This window comes from Acomys minous, assembly GCF_964271855.1.
Source record: "Acomys minous genome assembly, chromosome: 20".
In the NCBI taxonomy this organism is placed as follows: Eukaryota; Metazoa; Chordata; class Mammalia; order Rodentia; family Muridae; genus Acomys; species Acomys minous.
The window spans coordinates 1172625-1185240 of NC_140502.1; the positions used below are offsets into that span (position 1 = coordinate 1172625).

A 12616-nucleotide genomic window follows, 5' to 3' on the forward strand; every position below is an offset into this window, starting at 1 on the left:
TACCAAGTGCTCTCTCCGTATAGCCACAGATCATGTTTTATTTAAGAAATTTAAAGCTGCATTTTACTGGATATAATGTAGATGCCTTTGTCTGTCCTTTTTCTCTTATTGGGCCGATGGTTTGTAAAATTGATCTGTTCATCCTATGCCCTTTGTATGCTCTGTACTTCATTCTTCTTTATTGTTTTATCACCATCCTACTTTGAGCATTCTAATTCATATGTCTTGTCTTCAAGTCTTCACATCCAGTCGTCAACTTGAAATATTCTCTTAATAAGAATACTGATGTTTTTATTTGATTTATTATGTTGTTCCCTTACATATTTCAGTTTGATTATTTAAAAAATATTTTGTATCTTCCCTGCCTTCTTGTTTCAACTCTTTACTCAGTGTCTTATTGTATTGAAGTTTTCAAGATCTCATTGAATGCAGCCAGATGTGATGTGTGTTCTTGGTTCTTTGGTAAATATCTTACAACTTTTATTTTTCCATTACATAATTAAAATTTTATTTCATGGCTATCTTAAAAGGGTTCAAAGTAGCATGTTATCATGACCAAAAGCCAATTAAAAATAAACTGATGCCAAAGAAATTAATGATTCAAAGACATACATCTTGCAAATGATACAGATGTAGTTAAAATATCTATCTCAATGTAAGATGAAGCTCAGTTATTAGGACCCATGAAATTAGATATTGTCTTTGTGCCCAGCAAAAAAAATTATTTTTTCCTAATTTTACATCCTGAATATTACTACTCCCTTGTATCTTCAGGTTCCCATGCTCTTACTTCCCCCTATTTCTCTCCCCAAGACCTCTGACAACAGGGGACTTCTTCCCCCACCATATAGCTACAACATATAAGGTCTCATCCTGGTACCTTCTTCTCCTCCTTCTGTTTTCCAAAGGGCCTCCCACCAAGGGGAAGGGATCAATTATGGGGAAATATAGTTTACATCAAAGGCAGTGTCTACTGTACACCCACTGAGAGAGAAGGAGCAGTCCAATCTCCAATTCTTCCATACAACTCTCTGTGCTCCATTTGGTGACCAGCAGCAAGGCCCAGCATCTCTGCTCAACCACCACTGGGTGGGGACACTCATAGGACATCAAATTTGAGTTGATATTCTCTTATAAGTGAATATACATCCTGGCTGAATTTCTGGGTCTCTGTTACCTCACATTGGATGATCATTTTTAGTTCCACACATTTGCTTGGAAATTTCAAGATTTCCTTGTTTTTAAAAGCTGAGTAGGATTCCAGTGTGTTAATGTACCTCACTTTCTTTATACAATTTTTGTTTGAGGGGCATGTAGGTTGTTTCTGGATTATGGTTGTTTTAAACATAGTTGAGCAAATGGATTTGTTGTATAATTGAGCATTTTCCTTATATTCGCAGGAGTGGTATAGCAGGGTCTTTAAGTATCACTATTCTCAATTATCTGAGAAAGTGCCAGATTGATTTCTGTAGTGGTTGTGCAAGTTTACACTTCCACCAGCAATGGAAGGGTGTTCCCCTTTCCCCACATTCTAGATAGCAGTTGCTGCCATTTGAGTTTTTTATTTTATCCACAGTGGTGTGTATAAGAGGGAATGTCAGAAGTGATTTCATTTACCTCTCACTGATGACTAAGAATATTGAGCATGTTGAAGTGTATCTCAGTGTTTCATGTGGAAAAAACAAAAAAAATCCAGAATACCTACAACAATCTTGTACAAGATCCTCCAGAGGAATCTCCATACCTGATCTCAAGCTGCACTATAGAGCAATAATAATTAAAACAGCATGGTACCGGCATCGCAATATGAGGGTTGATCAATGGTATTGAATTGAAGACCCAGAAATAAATCCAAACACATATGGACATTTGATTTTTGACACGGAAGTCAAATCTATTCAATGGTAAAAGACAGGATCTTCAACAATTGTTTCTGTCCAAGTGGATGTTTACTGTAGAAAAATGCAAGGACACCCATATTTATCACCATACACAAAACTCAAATCCAAGTGGATTAAAGACTTCAACTTGAAACCAGAGACAATAAATCTGTTAGAAGAAAAAGTAGGAAAGAGCCTGGAACTCATTGGCCCAGGAGACAAATTCCTGAACAGAAATCCAACAGCCCAGGCCATAAAGTCAACAATTAAAAAACATGACGTCATGAGGCTTTAAAGCTTCTGTATGGCAGAAGATACTGTCAACAGAACAAAGCGACAGCCAACAAATGGGAAAAGATCTTTACCAACTCTACTTATGACAAGGGACTAATATCCAAAATATATAATAGTTCAAGAAATGAACACCACCAAACCAAATAATCTAATCAAGAAGTGGATCTCAGAACTACATGGAGAATTCTCAAAAGATAAATATTGAATGGCTGAGAAATGCTTAACTTCCTTAGTCAAGTCAACAGAGAAATGTTAGTCAAAACTATGTTGAGATTCCAACTTACACCCATCACAATGGGCAAGATCAAAAACTCAATTGACAGAATATGTAGGCAAGTATGTGGAGAAAGGGAATACTCCAACATTGCTGGTGGAAGTGCATATTTGTACAACCATTTTGGAGATCAATCTGGTACTTTTTCAGAATACTGGGAATAGGGCTCCCTTAAGACCCAGCTATACCACTCCTTGGAATACACCCAGAACTTGTTGTACCACACAAAAGGACGTATACTCAACCATGTTCATAGCAGCCTTATTTGTAATAGCCAGAACCTGAAAACAACCTAAATGTCGCTCAATCAAAGAATAGATAAAGAAACTGTGGTACATTTACAGTATTGAATAATACTCACCTATTAAAAACAAGAATATCCTGAAAATTGTGGGCAAATAGATGGAACTAGAAATGATTATATTGAGTGAGTTAACACAGACTCAGAAAGACTCACATGGTATATACACACATATAATTGAACACTAGCCCAAGGATGTTCCCTGAAAGTCTTCCCTTACCATGAGATTGGGATAGATGCAGGACATCCTATTGGGATTCTAGGTGAGCAAAGTAAGTGAGGATAGGAAAGTAGAAGGATCCAGAGGGTCCTAGGAACCTACAAGAAGCACATCATTATCGGCAGATCTTGACCCAGGGTGTCTGCTTAAGCTACTGTAGCAACCAAAGACAACATATATAGTAAAATTTGAACCCCTAATCAGATATAGGCAAGGGACAGGTCATTATCCTCAGTATGTGGGAGTGAGGACTGACTCTGATAAGAACTCTGGAGCCCCATATTTAACCATTTCCCTTTTGGTGAGGAAGCCTGGTAGTACTCAGAGAAAGAATAGGAAGGCTCCCAAGATGAAACTTGATAGCCTGTGACCATATGATGGGGAAGGAGGTCCCCTTCTGCCTGTGAAAGTGGAGGGAGGGAGGAATGGGAGGAGAGAAGCAAGGCAATAATATTGAGATATTATTTGAATAATTTAATAATAATTTAAATAAAATAAAGATTTTTATGACCAGTGATTATATTAAGTTCTTTATTTTGATGTTGTTTGTGGTAGTGTGTTTGTCTGGTTTTGAATTGCTAAATTGAAGTTATCTATTTCCTGTATTTTCCTTAGTTTAGTTAGCCTCTGGTTTGGAGTTTTCCTCTTATCTTCTTCATTAGCCATGGATTTATGGACAGATATCATTTACATTTTTTTCATGGATTATCTAATTTTCTTCATCCATTGTCAAGAAAATGTTGCTGTGCATAGTCATCTGGACTGGCATGTCTAGACTATTAGTGTTTGCAAGACCTCTGTCCAGGCCCTTATGGCTTTTATGGCCTCTGCTGAAAACTCAGATGCGATTCTGGTAGGTTTGCAATTGTAAGTTACTTAGCCTTTTCCTCTTGGTGCTTTTAACATTTTTCTTTTTCTCTGCACTTTGCATTTTGATTCCTATGTGGCAACAGGATTTTCTTTTATAGTCTACCCTCTATCGTGCACTGCAGGCCTCTTGTATGCTTATAAGCATCTCATTCTTCAAAATGCCAACATTTTCTTCTATTATTTTGTTGAAAATATTATCCTGGGCTTTTATCCTTGCATCTTATCTTTCCTCAAATCCACTTCTTCTTAGTTTTCATGTTTTCATGCTCTACTTGATTCCTTGGGTGTTTTATGTCAGGAAAATATTCTTTAATGCTGCCATCAAGTTATTTTATTGTATCTTCTACACCTGAAATTCTTATTTCCTTGTATTGTGTGTGGCTGTTTGCCTCTGCAGGTTCTCTTTTACTCTCTAAATTCTGTTTCCAAGATTTCTTCACGTTGTGTTTTTATTATTGTTTCCATTTTCAGCTTCAGGTCCTGAAATGTTTTATTGATTTCCTTCAACTGAATGTTTGCAATTTCTTGAATTTCTTCCAGTAATTTCTTCCTATCTACTGGCCTCTATCTGGGCCTCTCTAAGTTCATCAAATTGTTTGGCTCTATCATCCTGTATTTTTTCATTAATTTTATATCTTTCCTGCATTATTATCTTCATTATGAAGAATTAGAGGTCATTTTCTTTGCTCCAGTTGTCTGAAAGTTTTCAGATCTGATTGCATTTATATAACTTTGTTTTGGAGGTGCCATATTATTTTGGCTTTTATCATTTGTTTGTCCCACTGGCCTTTAGTTATCTTGCTGTCTCTGATGTGTGGTTTTGGTTTCCATTGTTCTTTATTGACTGTTGATTTTGTTGATTTGAATAATGCCTCTCCATCTTAAAGTTACTTTTCTGTTTTGTTAATGTTCTTGAAGAACTAACTCTTGTATTTGTTTGTTTATTTTATGAATTGTTCTCTTTGTTTCTAACTTATTGATTTCATCCACAATTTTGATTGTTTCAGGCCATCTACTCCTTTTGGGTATTTCTCATTCATTTTTTTCCTAACACTTCCAGATGTCTCTTTAAGTTGCTTGTATAAGATGGTTCCAATCTCTTTATGAAGGCACTTACTTTCTGCTTAGCAATGCTTTCAATGTATCCCATGAATTGAGTATGTTGTACCTTCCTTTTCATTGAATTTTTTGAAATCCATTATTTCTTTCTTTATTGCTTCCCTGACCCAGTTGTCATTCCGTAGAGAGTTTTTCAGTTTCCATATGTATGTAAGCATTTTGTTATTTCTGTTGTGGTCTGGCCCAGCTTTATTTGATGGTGTTTGACAATATTCAATGTATTATTTCAATCTTCTTGTATTTGTTGAGGCTTGCTTTGTGACCTACTATTTGACCAATTATAAAGAAGGTTCCATGAAGTACTGAGAGGAAGGTATAATCTTTTGTGTTTGGATGGACATTCTCTAGATATCTGTTAGGTCCATTTGATACATGACATCTGTTAGTATAATTATTTCTCATTTTAGTTTGTGTTTCATTTACTTATCCATTGGTTAATGGGTAGGGAGTGTTTATGTCCCAACTATTAGTTTGTGTCAAAGATGTGTGGTTTAAGCTTTATTATTGGTTCATTTACAAATGTAGGTGCACTTGTATTTGAGGCATAGATGATCAGAATTGTAACTTCATCTTGGTTGAGTTTTCCTTTGATGAGTATGAGGTGTGCTTCTTCATCTATTTTTACTAATTTTGTTTGAAAGTCTATTTTATTAGGTATTAGAATAGTTACTTCAACTCGTTTCTTCTGTTTGTTTGCTTAGAAGAACAGTTTACAACCTTTTACCATGAGGTAATTTCTATCTTTGTGGCTGAGCTGCATTTCTGGAATGCAGAAGAACATTGAGTCTGCTTTATTCATGAATTCTCTTAGTCTATTTTTTTTTTTTAGAATATCGACCTTTGAATTTTAAAGATTTTTATAACCAGTGAATGTTAGGTCCTATACTTTGGTTTAGGTTATGAAAGATAGTGTGTCTGTCTGGCTTTGTTTTTGCTAAAGTGAAGTTATCTATTTCCTGTGTTTTCCTTGGTTTAGTTAGCATCCTTGGTATGGAGTTTTCCTCTTACCATCTTCTGTAGGGCTGGATTTTTGGATAGGTACTGTTTAAGTTTATTTTTGTCATGGAATATTGAATTTTCTTCATCCATGGATATTGAAAACTTTGCTGGCTATATTAATCTAATTAATCTCTAGAGTATTAGGGGTTGAAAGACCTCTTACCAGGCCTTTTTGGCTTTTATGGCCTCTGCTGAAAACTCAGATTTGTTTACTCTCAGACACAGAGTCTGAGATATAATGTATAGATGCAGCTCTCAGGCAGACATCCAGTCTCTGGGACCTGAGAACACGCCCACAGGGAAACAGTACTGTCTTTGTGGACTAGTTTATGTGGCCTGAGGCCAAGCCCACCATATTCCATACAGTGTGGACCCATCTCACCCAGGATATTCCAGTTTTGATGTTCTGAATCTCTCAACCCAGTCCCTTATCTCAGGCTCTCTGGTCAGAGAACATGATCTGTTCTGCCATCTTGGATTTTCTTATAATTATTATTAATTTCTTGCTTAGTATGTCATTGAACATTCTTTCATTTAAGTCTATAGCATTAGAATTCTTTCACTCCTTTCCATATGTTCATATTTTTGTTTATTGTTTCTACATTGGGATATGTATATGGGTAGCAGAGCATTGTTTATATTGTTTTGATTTCTGTATGCTCTTCCCGTGATTCCTTATATAACATCCTACTAAGATGTGCTTATAACAGAAATGAGTTTTCATTTAATTTCATTTCTTCTTATACCATAAGTTCATATGTTCTTTTCCCTTAATAGACTTTTCTAATCACACTGAAGAGAATAATTTACTATAAGTTTTATATTTTCTGAACAATAGGACATATTATTTGATATCAAAGTTGAAGACATTCCTAAAATTAAATCTTTTAAAATTCAATGACCTTTGAAATTGGGTTATTTCCAGTAAATACCTTAATATCACCCACATCACAATTCATAGCTTTAATATATACATCACATATCATGTAAAATTTCTTTTGTTAAAGCCACATTTTTATTCCTATCAATCTACCCTATATAGACAATTAAAAATGAAATCCTATTATTGATTAGAATGAAATATACCATAATTCAGGGGGCTTAAACAAGATTCTTTTGGTGAAAACTTTCTTCTCTAGTGTATCACTCAGGGCTGGAGATATGACACATTGTCAGTAATAATTATTGCTCAAGAAGAGGACCAAAGTTTGACTTTGAAAACCCATTTTTTGTCAGCAATCCATCGTAAGTTCCCAGGAACCTGAATCATTTTTTAGAATCCATATGCATTACATGTGTCAGTATTGCATAGACATATAAACAGATACACCACTAATAAAAATGTTAGGGAAAAAATTAGTTGGATAAAAACCAAGGTTATAAATATTAGAAAGTCTAACATGGTTCATGAAAATTTAAGTGCATATATAGAAGCACATAGAATTTAGAAGCTCAATCTAAAAATGATTGAACAGTATTATATAATAAAACGAATTATTTTTTTCTTTGCTCCATCCTTACAATAACATCAATATCTTGAAATCTGTGCCAGAGGTCCAACAGAAGTAGAAGAATCACTGTGTTGTAATAAGACTGGAACCAACAAACACTTGATCACTTTAGAGCAAGTAATATAAAACAGTAGTAAAACACAGTGTTATAGTTATATTAAAAACCAGAAAGAGAGGCTGAGTGGAGGTAGCACACACCTTTAATCCCAGCACTCAGGAGGCAGAGGTAGGTAGATCGCTGTGAGTTCAAGGCCACCCTAGTCTACAAAGTGAGTCTAAGACAGGCAAGGCTACACAGAGAAACCCTGTTTTGAAAAACCAAAACAAACCCACAAACAAACAAACAAGAAACCAAAAAAACCAGAAACAGACCTAATATGATAAATGTAACTGTATGGAAATGGAATGTTCAACGAACTAATGAATATACTACATCAAAAGAAAAATATAAGAAACAAAGTATAAGAGGACAACTTTTGATCCCTTATCTGACAACCTATTTTATTTACTAATTTAGAATGTGCACACATGACACTGTTTACTGGTGAGTCAGGTAAATCAGTACACTCCATTCAAACCTACCTTTGTATTTCCGGTAGCCCACTCCATCATCTCTGCAGATAAATGGTGCTGTTGACCATGTGGAAAATATGGGCTGAAACTTCTAATCTTCACCTTGATTCCAAGACCTTGTTACAAATTGGAAATATAGAAAATGTCACATTCCTCCTGCAGTTTTTTCTTTGGTTCATATTCACTCTGTCACCAACGGGATTTGTGAAGTGGATATTCCTCAGAATGTCATAAAGATGAAATAGAAATAGCATACTGTAGTGCATAATCCCTTTCTTGAAGACAGACAGTGTAATCTGACATTATCTTAAAGGTAAATTCAATGAATATATCCAGGAGTAAAATCTCAGTGACAGCACTTGAATAAATAAAATTAATATCTCTGTGACAATCTGGAGACCTAAGACATGGAGGCCTTCTGAGATCATATGGGAGTGAGTCTAGGTAAGAGTTCTAGTAGCAAGGATCATGGAGACTAGACATAACTCTTTGTGGAGGCAGGGGAACACCAACCAACCCAGCAAAACTTCAGCCCAAAATTTACCCTGCCTATGGAAAATGCAAGGATAAAAATAGCAGTGAAATTGAGGGATGTCCAAAACATGCTGGACCAATGGGAGACACACCCCATTGGAGAAAACCAGACCCTTATACTATTAATGACATTCTGCCATGCTTGCCCATGGGAGTCTATAAAAGCTGTTTTCTGAGACCATACACCCAGAAGTGGATGGAAACAGATGCTGAGATTCACAGCTAAACACAGGGGGAAATGTATGAAGTCTAGTGGAAAAGTTGGGAGAAAAAAAGAAAGATCTGGAAGTAGCAGAGCTTCACAAGTAGGCCAAAATAGATAGCTAACCAGGGCCCAGAGCAGTTTGTGGAGATTGAAACACACACTAAGGATCATGCATAGGCTGGGCCTAGGTCCCCTACACAGATAAAGCCAATGGGCATCTTAGGCTTATATGTGCCCCATAATAAAGAGAGAGCAGAGTGTCTCAGATTACGACTCAGTTGGATCTCTATGATCACTTCAACCTAGTGGAGTTGCCTTACCGGCCACAGGGAAGAGGAAATGCTCAGCCATGATGCAACTTGATGAGCTTGAGTGAGTGGGTAAAAGGGATCCTCTTTTCTGAGGAGGAGTGTAGTGGGGGTGTATATAAAGTGTGACTAGGAGGATCTGAGAGAAAAGCCTACCATTAAGATACAGAGAATAAAGAAATGAATTAAAATTTAAAATTACCAATAAGTTACTAGAGTTTTATAGCTCAGAAGAGGATATGAAAAAACACAGAGACATATTTGCAGAACCAAACGAGATATGTAGTATGAACACACACACACACATACACACTGACACACAGATAGACACTGACACACACACACACACATACACACACTCCTACTCAGAAAGGTTTCTTAATCATACAGAATATACACACAGTGCAGGAACAGAATTATTTATACACAAATACATATACATGCCTCCAAACTTATAAACAGACAAGTACACACAGGTAGAGAAATATACAGATGTAGAAGAATACAAAACACATTCATAGATAATCACATACATACCCTGACAGGTACTCGGGAGACAAACAGATAAATACACCCACATGGGTGACACTGGCAGACAGATAAATTTACGGTCGCATACAACATACACAGACAGGAAGATAAATCCAGACATACATAAAGTCACACACACACACACACACACACACACACACACACACACACACACACACACAAAGCAACACAGATTACCTTCATGCAAGCACATTGACAGACACACAAAAACCCAGTCACCTCACAACACATTCACTGACAAATACACAAAGAAGATAAAGACAGATACAAACATGTATACAGCAAGATACTGCGACATTAAAAAAATTTATATTCACTTCCACAGATAATTGGAAAGATAGGCATGTGAAATAAAAACATGTATACAGAGCAAAAGCAACACAAATGTGCAAAGTGATGCACAGCAACAGGAAAAACATACACATATACAAAGTGATAAGTATAATTTTTCACATATGAACAAACATGTATGTACTCAATTAAATTCCAGCACTGTTTCCTTGGTTGTTACTCTCACAAACCCAAGTAAGGATACTAGTACATACAGTGGTTGCTGAATCGGTTTAAAAACCTTGGGAAAACCATGTGTACAGCTATTATAACATATTCGACAATTAATGAAGAAGGGATTATCCTCTCATCATGGAGAGGGTTAATTTGCAAACACGGATTATACTTCCAGTTTTGAACCGGTTTGATGATATTAAGGATCTTTGTATCCAAGTCAATAGGCATCATAAACAAAATTCCATACCACACTACTGCTTTTACATTTTGCAATTTTACTTGTATTTCTTGTCTTTTTTCTTTAAATAATTTATTCAGATGATATCGCAATTGTTATCTCCTCACTTGTATCTTCCCATTACCCCTTTCTCCCTCTTTCACCCTACATAGCTTTATACTTCATTTCTACTGCACTCGCATGGTGCCTCTGAGTGTGTCTTATAAAAGTGTGTCTTTGATGGCATCAAATATTATACAACAGAAGAAACAGTACCTTAAAGCACTGATGATTGTAGTTGTTCCATGCACTTATTTCACGATGAACTGTGTACTGAAATAACAACTCATGACTGGTATGGGCAAAGGCATACACAGCATTGTATATGTCATAACTGCTACCACTAAAGGCCATGTCAAAAGTGTGTTCCATTAGCCCCTGCAATGTGGCATTGGATGAGCAGTTCCTCATTGTGTTACAGTTAGATGCCAAGGCTTAACAGTTAAAGTCCATCTACTCCAGGCTTGCCAGATATTTGTCAGAGTATTTGATAGGGTTCAATGTCTGGACAAAATTTTTGAAACCTGAAATGTCCGGACAATGGTGTTCAAAACTAAGAGTTCCATGAAATGAGTCCAGTGTGTAGTCCCTCTTATTTATAATGGCATCCCACTGGGACATTGTGATCCATATTCTCTTTATACATAGAAATTCCAACCTTCTTACACTCAAAGCTAGTGTATACTCTATGTCACCATAAATGATGACAACATTTGTGGAAGATGTCATGATTTGGTTGTAATGCACTTCTGCTCTTGACATGTATGACTCCATGTTGACTGGGATCATGTTCACAAAGGCAAAGCAGACTGTGTTTATTTCCATCTCTCTCCTCAAATAAGAGAGAAATTGTATGCCTTGATCATTGTCTGAGATGACTAGCCCAACCTAGTTCCATTTGAAATAAAGTATAAAGGATACTATGGCCAGGGCTAAAGATATGTCCTTAGAGGCCATCTGATATAGAAGAGGAAATTGTTCTTGGTCACTTAGGACAGCATGGAAAGGTCCAAATGTAAGAAGAAAGACCTAGGACACAGGTAGCAGCATGAGGCAGCATGAATATGTAAGAACTTGTAAACACATTTCACTTTAGAGAGTTCTAGAGAAACCAATTAGCTCTTATGTCTTCCCTCATCTCTATTTCAAAGAAGGACATGTGAGTGGAAGACCTATCATGTCTCTGAATAATAGGGCCCTTGAACAAATAGATTGACGGAATCATGAGGTCATTCTCCTCCTTAAACTCTTCCTGAATCTCTAAATCATACCAAAAGAGACATGATATCAACAGTCGCACTCCAAAAACTCTCACCTGGTAACCTAGTAAGAGGTTCATGAATGTCTGTATCGTTGCCGCTGTTTCCCAGCTTGTTCCTGTAAGTAACACTGTACACGCTGTCTTTCTTGTACAGTCATAATTAGGTAGAACATTGTTTATGACCATACGCATATGACTGGTGAATTGTGGCAGTGTCTTACAACCAAATCAAATGTTGCCAAGCAGAGACATATGTGGTAAAAGTCCAGGGTTGCTGTTGACTTCGTCCATGGAAAAAGCCAACACAAAAGCAAATCGCTGGCTTTTTCTTGTTTTGCTGCAAAAGGAAACACTGTTTATTATGGACAGAGATATAAAGCTAATTATTTGTGATGAATACAAGAAATATCCTTTATTGAACAATATTTCCTCCTACTTCCAAAGAATGAAACAGATGTCCTGTGTGGTGAGATTATAATGACATTAGAAGCTGGAAAGTTTACATGCTTTAAACACTTCTGAAAATGTGTCTCTCATATAGAATATGTGCTTTTAACATCTTCTACAGAGACTATTTGTATGTCTTGTTTTTGGGTGCTGTCTCAGAAGGTAAAGACACGAGCATAGGTTTGACCAAACAGAAGTTCTCAAGAAATCTTAATTTGAAATTATTGAGCAATATAAAAAATATATTTGATGGTGAGATGTCTTAGGTTTTTATCATGAAATTAATGAAATTAGCTAAGGCAGTTAAAGGAATAATGAGGAGTGCACAGTAGACCTTATCAGGGGCTACTTTTGCCTCCTGTACTTAAATTTATGTATAATTAGTGGTAATATATTTAACAAATCACCTCATTTCTATCTCCATCTCCTGTGTTTTTTCTTCCATTATGTCTACTAGAGAGTAAAATTCTTTTGTAACTTTTAT

General features: G+C 36.2%; 1 protein-coding gene across 1 annotated transcript in view; it reads right to left on the minus strand.

The window, feature by feature from the left end:
• The window catches only part of LOC311590825 (vomeronasal type-2 receptor 116-like), a gene marked incomplete at both ends in the record, with an annotated part of 49508 nt that extends 38673 nt beyond the window's left edge, over nucleotides 1-10835 (minus strand). The window contains 2 exons of the mRNA XM_084770091.1: nucleotides 8144-8316; nucleotides 10641-10835. Of these exons, the coding sequence (XP_084626217.1) occupies nucleotides 8144-8316; nucleotides 10641-10835 (368 nt within the window). The remainder of the gene's footprint in view (nucleotides 1-8143; nucleotides 8317-10640) is intronic.
• Nucleotides 10836-12616: the final 1781 nt, after the last annotated feature.